Below are 17,900 nucleotides of genomic sequence, written 5' to 3' on the forward strand. Positions count from 1 at the left end.
GAATTCTTGAGCAAAATTTGTTGCCCCCTGCTTTTGGAGGCAACCCTCTAATTTCTCCACTTCTTCTATTAAGCATTTCTTCATAGATTGTTCAATTTCCCAAGTCATCAGCACTGAATAGGAAAGACACAGCTCATAGAATTATAATTGATTATTCTATATTACCCATTGAACTGATTTGGGGACCTTTCTGACCAATGTTGTCTGCTTAAACTCAGTATTTCATTTGCTAGGCACATCTAAATACTACAGGTGATTATGAAAATTATTTCCTCATACAATAGTTCTTGCTGATCCCAAGAAAACCACCAGTGACACAACTTTTAACAAACGACACAACTTTTGAAGCATTCTGGTTCCCATGCTGAACCTGGCTTTCCTACCCTAAGGCTAGACTAGAATAGCATAGAATAGTTCAGTTGGAAAGGACCTACAATAATCATCTAGTCGAACTGCCTGACCAATTCAGGGTTGACCAAAGTTAAAGCATGTTTTTAAGAGCATTGTCCAAATGTCTCGAACACTGACAGGCTTGGGGCATCAACCACCTCTCTCTAGGGAGCCAGGTCCAGAGTTTGACCACCCTCCTCAGTAAAGAAATGCTTCCTCATGTCCAGTCTGAACCTCGCCTGGCACAGATTTGAACCATTCCCAGGCATCCTCTCACTGGATCTCAGAGAGAAGAGATCAACACCTCCCTCTCCACTTCCCCTCTTCAGGAAAATGTAGAGAGCAGTGAGGTCATCCCTCAGCCTCCTTTTCTCCAGACTAGACAAACCCAGAGTCCTTAGCCACTCCTCACAGGTCATTCCTTCCAAGCCTTCCACCAGCTTTGTTGCCCTCCTCTGGATGCATTCAAGGACCTTCACAACCTTCTTAAATTGTGGGGCCCAGAACTGCACACAGTACTCAAGGTGAGACTGCACCAACACTGAATACAGACAGATAATCACCTCTTTTGGCCAGCTGGCTACACTTGTTTGATGCTGTGAGAGACTGAAATGTCCTATGACTGTCTCAAAGCTTGCTTGTGTCTGTGCAAACCTCCAAGAGAAGCTGCTGCGGCCTGTGAATTGGTCTGGGGGATGTCGCCCAGAGAAGTGGCAGTGTATTGAAAGATGCAGCCCCCACTTCTTCACGGTTGCATTGTCAAACTCCTTAGATAAGTCTCAAAGGAGCAGAGGTGTGCTGAGCTGGCCCCATCCTGTAGCCATTTGTGGCTCTATTGTGTAGGCCAGACCCCATGCATGCATTGCTAATGAACTGACAAGAGGCAAACGTTCCTGCCCTGAAGCCAGATGCATCAAAACCTGTGGGACCAGAGAAAAAAAAAAAAAATCTAAAGGTGGGCTGATATGCTAATCAGTGGATAAGATGAATTTAAAAAGGCAGCAGAAAATTTTGCTCAGTGTGCATCCACCATCGAAGCCAGATCCGTGTGCACCCACCACCGAAGAACTGAAGACTGAGGACCAACAGGACACCACTGGATCCATGGTGGTGACTATTCTTGCAGCCCTATCCCGCATCCTTGCTTTATTTCTGTCTTTTCCTTCCATTCTGTCCTATCGCTACCGCTCTTCACTTTTTTAATAATAAAAACCTGTTTTGGGTATACAGCATTTGACCTCGTTTGTGTCTTAATCTTGTTCTTGGGATTATATTGAAACCTCCCCCGACACTGGATCGGGACAGATGCATCCCAGGATGCAGAGGTTTGCCCTTTTGGCTGCTGGGGCACATGGCTGACTTATGTTGAGCCTGCTGTCAACCAACACTCCTAGATCCTTTTCTGCAGAGATGCTCCACAGCCACTCCTCTCCCAGTTTATACTTGTGCCCAGAATTCAGGGGACTTCAAAAATAATTTATGCCCATCTACAAAGTACTTTTTATGCAAACTGCTTCATCTAAATTTTGACTGTTAGTTCTGTCTCATGAAGCAAACTTGAAAATTTAGTGAGTGACCAGCCTTATCATCAGTCTCTAAATACAAAGATGCAAATGCAGTGCTCTTAATTAGCACAGGCCTCACAAGACCAAAATCATAAAGATAGACAGAAAGAAGATAGGACCTTGGCTTTTAATCTCTTAAGGTCTTTTTTCCCTTTATGTCTTGCAAGAGGCTTACATGAATGTGTTTATTCAACAAATAAAATCACCCACTCCTTCCTCCACTCAACTTATTTCTGAGAAGAGGGTTTTTCCCAAACCTTACTTAACAAAATTAATGACTGCAAATAACAAATAGTTTTCTAATGAGAAAAAACTATTTGTATATACTTACAGATTTCAAATTTACAGAATACCAGACCTGAACTTCTGAGTTAAGAATTAGTTCAATAGTCACCTGCTTAATGTTAAGATATACAAATAACATAGTACAAAAATAGCAAAAATTAAAGTGCAATCTTTTGAACTGTCAGATGTTTGAGCTAATAAGCACCACTAGTAAATTCTCTCAGACCTATAAATGTTGGTCTGTGAGGATTGAAGACTGCACATCCTGGGGATGCATGTCCATGTTGAGTGGAAACAATATGCCCAAGCTGGTCCCACACTCCAGAAGAAGTCACCAAGATCTCTTAGCTCTGTGCTCCCCAGGGTTTCCTGCTCTAGAAGCTTTATTTTACACACAAGAAGCAACCCTAGATTTGGCAAGTACTGGTAGTGTCTATGAGTTGAAATGCTTACGACATGGTATTAGTTTGAAATCCAGCCAGCCTGCTGACATCCGTGAATATGACAGACCAGTCTGGCCAGTGTTACTTGTTTTGTCTTAACAATGTGAGAGTTTCAGTCAAAAATAAACTCAAAAAATACTCCACTAGGAGTTTTCCTGATCTCAGCAACAACTAAAGGCAACACGTGCCATCAGAAAATGTAGTAGTATAATCATAATTTTACAGGCATGTCAGAATGAATGCACCAGCCACCTCAAAGTTTTTTCTGACCACTCAGCTATTACAAAGAATAGTAGGACAATACTTTGATTTAATGAAAGCTTTTTCAACAGCTTCCTTATTTATCATAGATATAGCTTACCTGTCATGCAACTTCAGTATGTACCACAGAAGTCAGATCAATGCTGAAGTATTAAATCACAAGAGTTGCAGAGATTGGAAAACTTGCTTCCAGCAGATGCAGTGTTCTATAATGTCCTAGGTGCACTGTTAATATTCTTAATCTCCTCTAAATCACAATGTTGTCAGGGAACACAAGCCAACCTAAGGAAATCTGGTACAATACTTTTTAAATGCTGCTGTAGCAGCATAAAATGAAACAATGAAATTAAATACTAGAATCAATCCATTTTTCCTTTACTATTTACTTCAGATCCATTCTTCACATAAGAATGATGCAACATAGTTTCTACATTCAATCAGTAATTATGTAGTAACAAGAATACAATAAAAACCTGTAATGGATGTATTTACATGAAAACTGTAAATTTTGCTAAAGATTATATTGTATTAAAATCCAGTATGAACCTCCCAAAGCTACACAGGCTCTGTTCCAATTTGCAATATTAACTGATATAAAAAAAACCTATTTCACATTTAAACACCAAAATTGGCTACAAAAATAGATGCTAAATTGTTAAGAATTAATGTTTCTCAATTTTTAAAAAAAAAATGTAAGGAAAAGAGCAAATTATTGTTTATGGTTTCAGGTACTCATCATTCACACATTTAAAGGTTTTTTTATATAGCAATATGTAGCGTTTAATCAAAAAAAAATCAAGAATGAAAACATTAAACCCCCACTCTGAACTACAGCTAACAGAATGCACAGTTCTGCAGAAACAGAAATAATTGTAGAAATAGCAAACTTAAGAGGAAGCAGTTACTGATCCAATCAAATGAGATTCAAACTGTAATGAGATACCATACTTGATATCTACAGCTGTTCTACAGTTTCCTTTTTGTGTTCTTTACCATTATTTATGAAACGTTTTTAAAAGCTTTGTGATGTCTTCAGCCAATGTCTTTAGCATTTGGCATAAATTTTGTTTTGATGTGTTTTCCTGCAGCAACATCAACATGCCACACTCTTTTTACCTTGTTACTCAGCATCACTGATGTCAGCAAAGCATTGTAGGCTAGGAGTTGTATACAATCTGTCAGTCGGACCACTGTTGTAAGAAGTTTACACCATGTTTTCTCAATATCACATGTCCAAAAGATGTCAGAGGGCTGTCTATTTCATGGAAAAACAATCTAATACATTTTTATTTTATATTTTGCTCCAATGACCCCAGAATGCCCTATGGTCCCAACATGCCTTAATGCCCCAGTTTTGCAAAGGAATACATTGTGCCTTCTCACTACATACTTTTTTTGATTTGTTTTTTTTTCACAAAGGTTTCCAATCCAGAAGAGACTACTGGAATCAGTCTGTCCATAGTCCCTGAAGTATGCCTCATTAGAGAGGCACTGGAGTAGTTCAGCTTGCTGACTTTAAGCCCTTTTCAAGCTTGCTTTCTCTCACCATACATTAAAAAACCATAAGAATTAATGACTGGGAAAAAAAAAAAACAAAAAACAAAAAACAACCAATTGCATAACACCAACCAGACTGCCTGACAGCCAGGGTTTCCATGCCCAAGACCAACCAAGCAGGCTGCATTTGTGCTTCCCATGGTAATCACTGGTACAGAAAGGAGCAGCAACGCATGACTCAGTGGGATAAGGGCTAGAATAAGTCGATTGAGACAGCATGCAGACACTGGTGGTCACAACAGGGCAGTACAATCCAGTCTAAGGACCAAGTGGCAGCCAAAGCTCAGTGTTGCACCCTCTGCAACACAACTGTCCCTCTGCTACCCTGACACCCAAGCAGAAGTAGTGCTAGCAGTGGGTTCCCTAGGACAGCTTATGAGCCGGCATCTCAGACACTTTCATCTTTCTCCAGATCTGGAGAGCACAAAGGCTTCCATAATGAAAGCAGTTCCCTTTTCCTCACTACGAAACTATGTAAAATCCCCACCAGTCAGCTTCCCATTTCCCTAACACAAACAAAACCTGTAACTAACCAGTATCATTAGTCAGCGCTTAACCCTTATTCTTATTACTTTTTCCATAAGTCCTCTTAGTGTTTACATCAAAAAGTGAAAACAGCTGTAACCCAGCATTAGGGCATTAAGATGTTGACTCAAAGTGACTGTCCTGTTTGGTGGGAAGTATGACACACAGTAATTCAAGTTTACCTAAGAATACATTGTGACTGCAGAAAAACATAAAACCAACTACTACTGCAGAAGATCACTTTCCACTGTTTATAACTTTGACAAGCTTTACCCTTTTTCAGTTAATATCCTCTACTCTGTGTGTTTAGCCCAGAATTAAATGACATTTTTAACAGCTCATCCAGAAAACAGGGAAACAACTGTCTTCCCAAACTAGAGAACCACTTGTACTTCTTTCACTAGCTGCTCTAGTAAACTTACTCTTTCACTAGAAGATGGCTTTGCTATTGCAAAACAAAACAAAATAGAAGTCACTACATTTCAAAATCAGGCAACACAGAGAAATTCCTAAGCCATTCCTTTGTGTGGCTTGCATTCTTTTCATGTTGACAGCTTGTAAAGGTACTGCACAGATTTACAGGTAATTCAGCAATGCACAAGCCCAGAGGCAAAGACAAAATAGTATGTCCTAAGGAGTAGTTGTCTCTTTCAGCTCCAGAAAGGAGGGTCAGGCACTGTGATGGAGACGGTTTGCCAGAAGGAACAGAGTCTGTTGAGAACAGCATTTTACAGAGGTGAACCTGGACTGGTTCTTTTAACACATTTCTTGCAAGAGCTGGTGTCCAAAGATTTTAATTTTTTTTGTTTAACAAAATGTTTTTTGACTTACTTCCAATACTTAGTTATGCCCTCCCAGTGTTATGGTAGAAAAACTGAACCAGTTTGTATATTAACAAAAATCGTATTTCCTAATAGCACATAATTTGAAAAAGTACTAGTTACTGAACTATTGCCTGGAATAATGAAGCATTACGATTTTAAAACCTCACTAACTTGTTCACTTCACAAACCAGTTTGACAACATGAGGGCTCAGAAACCCTATGAAAATACCACGGCTGAAAAATTTCAAACAGCTCAGATGACCTGCAGTTGATATACAACTGTCAACTATATATATATATATATATATATTTGTAAACAAGTACACAGCCTGGGGTGCGACAGGGGAGAAGAAATTCTGCAATTTTGGGGAGAAAAACCTGCAACATTTTTCTGGAGGTCAGTGTTTGTTAAAACAGATTTACACTAAGATATTAGGGAAAGTGAAATTAAGTACCAATTGTAATAAGACAAATACTAAATGGAAGCCTGAAAGAGATGGTCAAGGAAAACCACAGGAGAAGTAAGTGTCTTAAAAAACAGCTTGTGTTTGCTGTCTATCTAAAGAAATATTAATTCAATCAGAACATCAAAACATCACAGCTGCTGACAGCCAAAACACTCTGATTTCAATGAGAAAGTTTGGTGCTTCAGGAATGGAGAATGATCAGAGCTATAACAGGAAGACAGGATAAAAAGAATACACTAAGATTACAGCACCCTATTATATCTTCTATGATACATACCATATGTTCCCATGTTAAGTAGTTACTTGGGGATAAACCAAGCAACCAAATTAAAGCTATATGTAAAAAACAGCTAGGAAATTGGATGAAATGAATGATTATGTATTTACATTTTTAAGGGAATATGATCAGTTAAAAAAAAAAAGCTGAAGCTGAACAGTGCTAAGTATAACTTCTCTTATCCCATGTTGTTTTGTCATTACATTCACATATTGGCTACTGCTCCAAATTTCAGACAAACTTGGAAAGAAACAGTCTTTCTCTCAGCACTGACAGATACTATATTGTACTGTGAATTATAGTACAACAGAACCAAGGGTAATAACTGTCATTTTAGGCAGTCATACAAAAACTTAAGATGGATCTTGGAATTACATTTATATACTGCCATCCAATTAATTTTCTGTGAAGAAAGAAAAAAATCTTAGGAACACAGAAACGATTATTAACAAGACATTAACACTGAACAAAGGCTCTCCTTTATCTAATCATTAGCACACTTCAACAAGAATCAAAATCCAGCAGTTTGGACACATCATCCCCCAAAAATCTTTGAAATGTATCAGTGTGCAAATGAATTCTTTTCCTCTTTTACTTAAGAGTGCAAAGGTCAGATCCATTAAACTGTCAGGAACTGATGCTGATGCCACTGCAGCAACCATAATAGGTCACAGGATGCAAGTAGGCTACAGCTACACTGCAGCTACAATGTAGATGAGAAGGAGTTGCCACCGAGTTACCACTATTAATAGTTCATTTGAGCAATCTTACATTTCAAATGCATCCACTGAAGGAATAACAGAATTTTTAAAATTACCATTTATATTAAAAGAAGGGTTACCCTTTATTTTATAATTTTTAAGAGAACCACCAACTACAAATGATGACAATTAGCCTGTCTTACTTAAGATACTAAATAAGTTTTTATGTTGTAATCGAGTTGTTCGAAATTAAGACATAACCCTGTTTCACTGTAAGAGTTTTAGCAGGTTTGAGAAAGGCACTAATAGAAAAAATTAACATGTCAGTCATACCTTTAGCCACAGCTTCTTTATACTTTTCTTTCGCAGAATTTACTTCTTTTATTAGTTGTCTGTAGCTAGATTTTAGTTTCTCTAGTTCTGTCTTTGTGACCTTTAAGAAAATAAAAATATGAAAAGTATTAAAAATACTTATCCTCAACATATAAAAAATTCACAGCATTAGTGAAAGAGAATTAACAGGACTTATCTTCCAAAAAAATGATGTTACTGCTTTCCACTGGCTTGAGAGAATCTTAACGGGTTATTATATGGTGTAACAAAAATCAAAATCAATAGATGCATATAACGAAACAAGAGGCCTTAAACAGAGATCCCCATCCACATCAGTGTCATGAAAGATACGTTTAGGAAATCCAGCTAATCATAAACACTATTGCCCTTTAATGACAAGGTAAAAAGCACCAAGAAGATGCTTAATAAATCATACTAGATGAAAAAGTTCTATACATAGGAAGGAAATCTTTAGCACCTAAAAAAAAAGCAAGATGGAGGAATTTTTAGATATTACAGTTCATACAAACAGCATAGAAACAGCAAATTTGCATGAACCAATCTATCTGTTTTAAGACTTAAATCCCTAAAAAGAAAAAGAAACCAAACAAACCAAAAAAAAAAAACCCAACCAAACTACAGTGCAACACAGCACTAATTTTTTTTTTGCAGCTCCACTGAACATGACATTTTTGGACAAAAAATTAAAATAAAGTTGTCTCTTCTATCCCCAACTTTCATTCATTGTGTGACAAAATTAGTGCACTGTTCAGAAATAGTCACAAATCATGAACTTGCAAACAAAAGCTAATGATGAACCAGCCACTACAATACCAAAAAGGTGGCATATATAGTAAAGAATAGTAAAAACTTCGACAATAAGAAAAATACACTCACAACAGGAAACCATCGAAGAGGAACTTAATTTAATGGAAGTGCTCCCCTCAACTACTGTGCAGAAAAGGAAGTCTGTTCTACAGAAAAAACTTTTCCTCTCACAGCTGGCATGAAGAACACTGGAGTTCACAATTCTCGTTTTTTTCATGAGGCAAGGCCCAGATACCACCTACTTTCACCTTCAAGAACAACATCTGAAAACTTAACGGAATTCCTCAAAGAGCCAACAAGGTGATGTCTACGGTTTCTATTTCTGGGCCAACTGTGCAAATATTTAATCTAAAGGCAGGAACTCTTCTCCACAACAAACCCATATTCTTGTATTTCTACACACTGTAAATTATATTCACAACCGTTGTTATTACAGACTAATAGAGGTGATACAGGAAAAACTAACTTTATGACAAAATTTGTAACATAAAGACACCATGAGAAATGGAGAAAAAGATTAAATTAGAAAGTAGTGAACACAATTAAGACATAAATAACATTGAATTGCTCCTCTTACAGAAAGCTAGAAAATAAAAGGTAGCCCATCAGTATTATGAAACCTTTGTAATAATTGCAAAATATATTTTACTGATTCTTAGACTATTCTTCCAACAGACAAAAACAAAACCAAGAGCACCTCTGTCCCCAAATAACACTTAAGGAACTAAGACAGCCAAGGATTATCTTAAAACCAGTTTTTATATCAAAAAGTCTTTCCCACCTAAGTAGCATGGTACTTTACTTTTTTTCACCAAATTCCATGAAGAAAGAAAAAAATATTCGATATCTTAATGGGAATTGGAATAAATCTACAAGATATGAGTTTTATTATATTTGTGTAAAAAACATGGCATTTCACTGTCTGTAAGGATTTTATCAAAAAGGTTTCTCACTGTAGAGGTGTCTTGAATAGGAAAGGATGATACATATGCATTTCACCTAAAGGAAATCACATTTTTTTGCCAGCATACCCTATAGACATGAACTGCACAGACTCCGATCATCACAAGGTCTGGATAATGTCCTGGGAAGTAATAAGTATTTTGCTTCTGTGTGTAACAAAAGCAGAAATAACACCACAGAATATGAGAAGTATTTTGAATTTCTGGCAACCATTCTGTAAGTGCGCCAGTGACACAAAACGTTTGAACAAACAACGTCAACTAACAATGAAAGAACATATTATATCAAACAGACTGCTATTCAAATGCATCTTAGGAAAATCAGGCAGGGGGGAAAAAGAAACCCAAACAACAATGTAAGCTTATTCATCAGGATGCAAAATATTTGCATGGCCATGCAGACCAGACCATAATTAAAGTCAACATGGTTTGTAATTAATCATTTGGGGAGTGCTCAATATGCACTACATTTTTTTGCAAAAGCCTTATTTTAAAAGACAGTTTTATTAGATATTTTATTAATTTATTAACAGAAAAAATAAATGTTTTGCAGTCTCTTTTAAAAGTATACCTGAACTTCCAGCAGTCTTGTTTCATCTAGCCTCTCTTTCTTACGTTTCTTTCTTTTTCCATTTCTCCAATTCTCTACAAATTTATTCTCTATTATTTCTAATGTATGCTATCAGTTTTTCATCTTCTTCCATCCTGACTATTTTCAGATGCACCAATCTGTAAGTGGCTGTGAGTGATTACTTGGCTTGGAAGTTTTTTCAGGTAAGACAGCCTACTGACCATGCTTCAAAACAGATACACTCCCCATAGCCAATACCTGGGGACGATGCCAAGATCCTAGCATATTATGAAAGCAGTCCTATTAGAGCCAACATATTTAACTTAATATATGCTTAGTGCTAGTTTAAAGTTCTTCTCATAACAGCCTAAGAATCTTTTACTCATCAGTCCTGATATTTGTACTGTACTACTCAGATGTTACATTTTAATTATACTACTCCAAATCTCAAATTCTCTGCTGGAAGAAAGAACGCTTTTCCTTCTCTCAGTAAACTTTTCAGACCAGCAATTTGATTTTTGACATTTGCCATTGAACTTCCCCCAGACAACCTGAATAAAATGGTAATTTCTGTCAATTTTACTGACTAGATGCAGTACTTTCAACATAAACAGGTCAACTGACATGTAATAGAAAAGCCCCCGAAGAGCTCCATCTGCAGCCTTAATGTTTGGTTTACATTTGATTTATATTTTAGAATAGGAATTATAATCCTGTTCCCACCCAAATCAGTCTGGACTGTCAAGGGCATTCATTAACAAAAGTTTTCAGAGCCCTGGTCCCAGGGATGTCTAGAGCGGAATGAGAACAGGAAGAGAGATGGAATAGAGGAGTGTCACACAGAATCATCCTCTACTGGAACAAGAGCATTTCCAGTGGTATCTGTCCATAGAAATTCATACAGAAGAAAGTTTTCCACCTCTGCCTTGTCAGCTAGCAAGGGAGAGAAAACGTGGAGGAAATAACTAAAATTTAAACTAGGCATTCTACATATCATAAATCACTAATTTTATCATAGCACAAACAAAAACAGAGGAACTAAAAGAATCCACTCTCAAGATGCTACTTTTTAAACATACAAAACTATAATAAATTTATAAAGCACAGTTGAGTAAAATACCTTGTACATCTCTGCTTCAATTTGTTGATGAACACCTACATAACTCTTCTTAACTTGCTGCTTATCTTTGATCATCATTGTAAGCCTATGCAAAGGCCCAGAATTAAGATCCTCTGCATGTGTCTTCATTATTTTACTCAGCTGTTCTGTTTGCTGTACCACGAGCAACCAAGACTATAAAAAAAAGTCAGAACAGAAAAGCACTTACTTATTCTGGCTTACAAATAACCAAATGATGAACATGAACTGTGGGAAAAGATGCATAACTGTTTAAAACAATTCAGTAAAAAAATAATTTTAAACTTACCCAAATGCACTTGAGATCTTCAAAAATAAAGTTTTTCCTGTTGCAGCAAAATCATTCCTCAAACTCACTCATTAAATCATAAAAAAGCACCAGACAGAACTACAACATTGTATGTTCACCCTTCAGCACTGTCCTAGTACTTCTGAACACCAATGAAAGCTTTACAGCCTTTTTTGGAACACATCCCCAACATCCCTCACAAGCATATTCCCCTGTACTTTGTTCTCCTGTTTCCCAGCCACAGTTACTCCATTCAAGCTAACTCCTCTGCCCTGGTCTAAACACCTCACAGTAATATGCATCTGAGTGGTTACTGTTTAAGACCATCAGCTGCTTCAAATAAATGACAGCATCAGAGTCAGGTCACCAGTATCACAGCAGAAAGCGCTAACAGGTTTTTACACGAGCATTTACTCATCCGTCTTAGTAACTCAACATCTTTGTGTACCCTTACTTTAATAACTTCCTTGGTCATTCTGTCAGTCAATTTTCAGGAAGCTTAATGTTCTGTTCGTGGCTGTGAATTGTGATTAAGAACTGTAAGGTGAACAGAGAGACTTCCAATGCACCACAGACACAAACACGAAATTAAAGTTCAGTTCAAATAAAAGTATTTGTCACCCTAAAGATCCCTGTCACACTTTGCTGATGAGAACAGTACTGAATTCCTTAAAGATAACTCCCTGACAATGAATGCTATGCTATATCTAATATTTCAGAATGGATACATGCCATACAATTATCAGGTTTTGAAGGCAGCTAGCATACTAGTTCTATTAGCATTTATCTTATTCTTACTAAAGCCATAAATCTACCTTAGATCATCAAAACTTAGAAAATTAATTTGTTTGGTGGCTGGGGTTTTTACAATTATATTTTATTATTTGAAAATATAAAAAGCTAAAGCAAGAAGCTATACTTCAGGAAAGGCTTCAAAAATTGAAATTTATATGAGACAGAAAAGGAGCTGGGTGGGGACAGCAGAAAAGGCAAAGCATTTCCCTTCACAGAAGATAACCACAATTCATCAAAAGCAATCAAATATAATATTGTTCGGTTTAACAGTATTTTTTAGACATACATACACACCAAAAAAAAGCTGTTCTGAAGCAGTTAAAAATACTGCTTTTCTAGCATTAGCAGTTGCTGCCACCACACCCTCCAGCAAGTTTGCTGTGTCTGCACGAAAAAAATATAGGACAGATTTTCCCAAACACCATTTCTCTCACAGTGCTCGCTCTTGCTGTGCACTTAAAACAAATAAAACCAAAAAACATAACAGATTAGACAGCTTGGTATTTGGCTTTGATGCCACATAATACCAAAAATTTAATATATAGGTATTTTAAATCTTAGGAGATGTAAGATACTAGATTTATGTCCCATAATATTTGGTCATACTTTGATTCTGTAAAGGGTCAGGAAGAGAGAAAATGTATCATGAAAAAGTAAAGCAAATTACAATAAGGTGACTAAAGTAATAAATAATTCAGACATTTTAACTGCCAAAACCAATAAGACACTGTGTTGCTACACAACTTTAAAATCCAAGGTGACAGTGAAATTTCAAGGCAAGCCCATACAAACAATCTATCAGTAGCATATGAATATTTTTGCTTTATATAAAGATGTAGAGATCAGCAATGGGTCTTGAGAGGAAAAATGGTACCTTCTCAAACAAAACAAAAAAAAAAGGGGAACAAAAATAATTGTGAAAGAACAACTTGAGTGCCTATGTCCAAAACAAGGTTTCAAAACGTGACACACGTGACTTTCTTCAATGCAAAAAGAACATGGCTTAAGTCAGACCTTCAGCTTCTTAAAATCTATTTCCTCGCAGGAAGTGTCCCCACAACTGAAGGGATGGAGGAGAACACAATTTGTGGCCCGAACCCTTAATCAGTTTCCCCAAGGACCTGAAATCTCTCTTCATTGCTCTAGGACTTCTCCTGGTAATGTCGTTGCTACCTACCTGAAAAACCAAGAGAGGGTAATAGTCCTTGGGTCTCACTAGAGCAGGGAGTTTTGCTGTGAGGTCCTTGACGCGTGCCCCAGGGAGGCAGCAGACTTCCCTATGAAGCGGGTCCGGTCTGCATATTGGGCCTTTGACATCCCTCAGAATGGAGTCACCCACTACAATGACTCTTATGGGGTTCTTTTTAGAATTCATTTTAATACCTGGTCCAGAACAACCCAGCCTTGGTGGACCTTGGTCTTCCTCCTTGTTTGTCTCATTTTCTTCCTCTTTCTCTGCTTCATTCACAAGTTCCAGGGCTCCATATCCATTGTGAAGGGACACCATGGAGAACAATTGAGGATGGGAGAGAATTCTCCTCTCTCCCTGAGCAGGGACCTGTTTCCAGCCTCCCCCATCTCTTAGTCCCCTCCTTCTGCTTGGTAGCAAGAGGATTATGGATTACCTGCCTCGTTTGGAGCCTCCATTTGCTCCTGTTGCTTTAGGGGTGCCAGGGTGTTACTCCACCAATCAATTTCCTTTCACACTCCCTAATGCTTCTTAATCTTTCAACCTCTTCTCTGAGTTCCTCCACCAGGCTGAGCAGGTCATCCAGCTGATCACAGCACACACGGGTGTTGTCACTGCTGCCCTCCGGCAGGATTGACAGGCTCAGGCACTCCCTGCAGTCTGGGTCCTGGACCGCTGCATGTTTGCATGGCAGCTCCGTCTGGGTCGCCACGTTCTTTTTGGTGGTGGTTTGTCAATTTACAAGACAAGAATTTTTGTGGGGGAAGGAAGCAACAACAGAATTTGTTCAAGATAACACTGTCCAGTGTTACTTTTGGGGCAGCTGAAGCAGGCTAGCTATAGCAGCGCAGCTTTCAAGTCACATACACCATCACTTTAATCCAGTATAAATCTAGACTGCTGCATAGGGAGCAGTCATGTTCCTAATGCTATGCCACAGCTAGTATTCCAAGCAGCCACCCCATAAGATCACTACAGAATAACTGCTGTGTCTAACATTTAACTTGACCCAAAAAGAGTGTTTTCCTGCAGAGGGGAGATCAGGATTCATGCCAGACTGAAAGGACTGTGTAACCACTGCCACGGCAGAAGGGCCAAGAATTGAATAAGCCATTAAAACAGAATCGTCTTCTCTAGTCAGGAAGGAATCCAAGTCAGGAGTGAAGCTTACAAACAGGTGAAATAGGGATGTTTGCTTCACTGGTACCTTTACTGCACTTCCTCTAAATCTGAAAATGAGTAATCTGGGGGGAGGACAGCCTTACCATTATAAAAAGTCAAAACAGTTATTTTAAAATGGATACAAAATAACTTCACAATTATGAGAAACATCCTGAATTAATGTTTTGTTTTTACCACACGTGTTGCAGTATGAATAACAGCTGGAATGCTAGGCTTTGCCTTGGTTTCCTGGCATTTTTCTATTTCTACCACAAATTCTATATAACGTAAACAACAGCTCCTACTTAACTGTCTTAAAACAAAAGCTTACTATAGAATACTGTATTTTCAAAACACTAACCAAAAGTAGCAGCCTCAACCCAGGAACCCAAAATACTGAATTTCAGAATTCAGGATTGATTCTAATTCAGTTATTATTTTCAAAGCAAGACTGGAGCTTAACTTCTGCATATTCCACTAAGGAACTAAAAGGAGCCCATTTTAAATACTTTGGCAACATTAACTCTCAAGAAGCTGAATGAACAAGAATCCAACTCAAATTAAAACAAACAAAAATAAATCCAGCACTGTTATTTCCAAGGATATTCCAAATTCAAAATACTTCAGTCTTACCTTGGACACATTGCTGATATAATCCAGTTGACAAGCGCTCTCTTTATCTACTTGATTACAAAGATTCTGTAAAGTGGAGGCATACTCCTTATCACTTTTTACTCGCATTACCATAAATTTCTTCACTGTTTCCAGCAGTCGTAGTTCCCAGTCTTGCAGTTTTAATAAAGCATCATGAGAGTACTTCAGGTCACCTCCAAACCCCATTTTTTAAGGCACTATATACCACACAGGGGAAAATACAGGTTCTTCACCACATCTGAAAGCAGAACAAGATTCATGAGACATGTATTGAAAGAAAAACTTCTACTGTGACAAAGAGCAACTATTAACGTCTAAACATTGAAATAACGATAAAATTAACCACATACATGTACCTCCTCAATATAAACTGAAAGGAGGGTCAGAGCACTGTTTCAAACACCCATCTATGACTGGAAGAGATCTCAGGCTCAGAACTGTCCTCCAGTTTCCATCTGCAAAATGTACCTCCATAACTTAACATGGAGTTGTGAAGGAACACATAAAAGCATCTAAGACAGATACTAAAGACCAATTCACATATTTAATCAAGCAAGCACCGCTGGCACTATCTCCAGACAAGAACTGCCAACTACACTGTTCCACTCCTGGTGACGCGAAACATTTGGTTCTGGTGTTTACCATCCTAGAAACACAGAAAAAATCCAAATAAAATACCGGCTCTCAGGCACTGCATTTGTGGGAAATGGATAACTAGTTAGAAGCTAGTTTACTCCTAAACAACATGTTAGTAGGCCATTAAAATTGCAGATTCAGCCTCCCAAAAATCAAAAAATACCCCAAACCAGGTTCCTCATGCAACTGTCCATTGCTCCCCTGGGACACACATTAGGGCAGAGTCCTTAGGTTCATACAATCTTCCCCTAAGGCAGACCAGTCTTACTGAACCAAATGGACATCATTTGATAAACAGATAAGAAATGCTGCCTTATGAAATCCTGTAACACAACTGCAGGACAAAGACACCTTTTTGAGCTAGCTCTAAAACACCTGCATCTGATACCGATAAACATGTAGCCACATTATAGAAGACCTGAACACACATATGGGCAATTTCCACAGACTTGCATAGCTTTTGTAATGCCAGCTGAAGCCTCTTTTCTGTGTGTACACCAAAAACTTGTTCCTATACTAATCAGCTTCAAACTAGGTAAGATAAACTTACATAAACTGCAATTATAGCCCTGGACTGCAGTGCAGACTCAGCCTGTGTACTGCTTATTCACTAATTCCTGCACTCCAGCCAAGTCTTAGTTCTTTTGAATACAGAAGTACCAACTTCTTCATAGGCTTTATATTGCCACTTAAATTAGCAGAGTGTGTTACAAACATTAACAGATTTATCTTCCTAACAGTCCATAGGGTGAAGCAGGGCTAATAATCTTATTTTACACCAAGAACTGTCACACAAACTAATGTTATCATTGTACCAGCTAATACTGGTATGTACAAAGCTTCAAGAGACTTTTCAGAGTGCCTAGCATTTTTAGAATATTAAATATCCAGGAAAAAAAAAAAAAGTTAATAGTTTCAGTTATCGCACAAAATTTCAGAAGATTTTGTAAATCAGAATCTAGAGCAATCTCCAAGATAGCCTGACTCCCAGGACCATTCCTCTCTTCCTGCACTTCCCTGCCTCCACCAGCTCTTCCAGTAAGTTACAGAAATAAGCCTCATCCACGACATGTTTATTTTCAGAATACAAACCATGCTACATAATGAAAGAAACAAAGATTCTATAAAGAAAATAAGAATAGTGCTGTGTTAATTGCATCTACATAATAGAGACAAGTCAAGGTTGTACAAGTAACCTTAAATCTATAGCAAGCTTTCATATGCTCTTTAATTTGAAGCTGTATATTTTAGTCAGAATTCTTGCTGATAGCTAGTTGCTCAGTCATAAAGAGCAACAGCAAATAATTCACACTGGCTGTATTTATGAAGGATGGACTATGTCATTATTAGTTGTATTAATGATATATTTTCAAGTTAAAGTTTAAGAACAGTCTTGCAAAACCACTAATATTTTAGTAAGACAAGTGAAAGAAAAAAATCTTAAAATACCTACTTCTTAACAGGACAGGAGCTGCACTTGTGATTTTTTGACACCCTCTAGACCTACATCCACTCTTGTGACCAAGCTTATTTTTCTCCTAGCACATTTTAGGACATTACCTAAATACCCTAGCACATTAGCAATGAGAAAAGATAGTATCTTTATTTTCTTACATTCCAGATTCAGAAGACATGGGAACTGAATCTCAGGATAAAGTCTGGCCTTGTGCTATGAGTAAAGTGCTGGCTTACTTGCTGTTACTCTAACCTCTGTCTTTACTGAGAAGCAGGAAGGCAAAGGAGGGAGAAAATATTCTCACCATATGATATTTCAGTCTGCTCCTACTGTCTTACTGTGGAGCCATAAGATTACAAAAATCAATAGAGCAGTAGATCCAACAACATCTCACTCCAGCCTGCTAAACCTCCCTTCGCTAAGCAGTAATTAGATTTCTTCCAATTACACTAGAAGATACCTGAGTACATAGACAAAAATTGTACACATACTGGACTCTGGGCTTTGTTTTAAATTATTCCATTCACCGTGACAGAAGCAGCACAGCAAAATTTGTTTTGAAAAAGCGATAAAATTCTGATTCAGTAAGACTA

At 37.7% G+C, this 17,900-nt stretch overlaps 1 protein-coding gene across 12 annotated transcripts in view; it reads right to left on the minus strand.

The window, feature by feature from the left end:
* The window catches only part of FER (FER tyrosine kinase), a 209,616-nt gene that overhangs the window by 175,229 nt on the left and 16,487 nt on the right, over window positions 1–17,900 (minus strand). For 9 of the 12 annotated variants that reach the window (XR_012621782.1, XR_012621783.1, XR_012621784.1 and 6 more), the window contains 3 exons: window positions 15,195–15,453; window positions 11,110–11,283; window positions 7,629–7,728 (listed from right to left, as the gene is read on the minus strand). Coding sequence is in view for 9 of the 12 variants with exons in the window: in XM_074813537.1 (XP_074669638.1) it covers window positions 7,629–7,728; window positions 11,110–11,283; window positions 15,195–15,401 (481 nt within the window). In the remaining 3 variants the exon portion in view is untranslated. The other 3 variants (XM_074813545.1, XM_074813544.1, XM_074813541.1) reach the window with 3 other exon arrangements.

This window comes from Strix aluco, chromosome Z (genome assembly GCF_031877795.1).
Source record: "Strix aluco isolate bStrAlu1 chromosome Z, bStrAlu1.hap1, whole genome shotgun sequence".
NCBI classification, from domain to species: domain Eukaryota; kingdom Metazoa; phylum Chordata; class Aves; order Strigiformes; family Strigidae; genus Strix; species Strix aluco.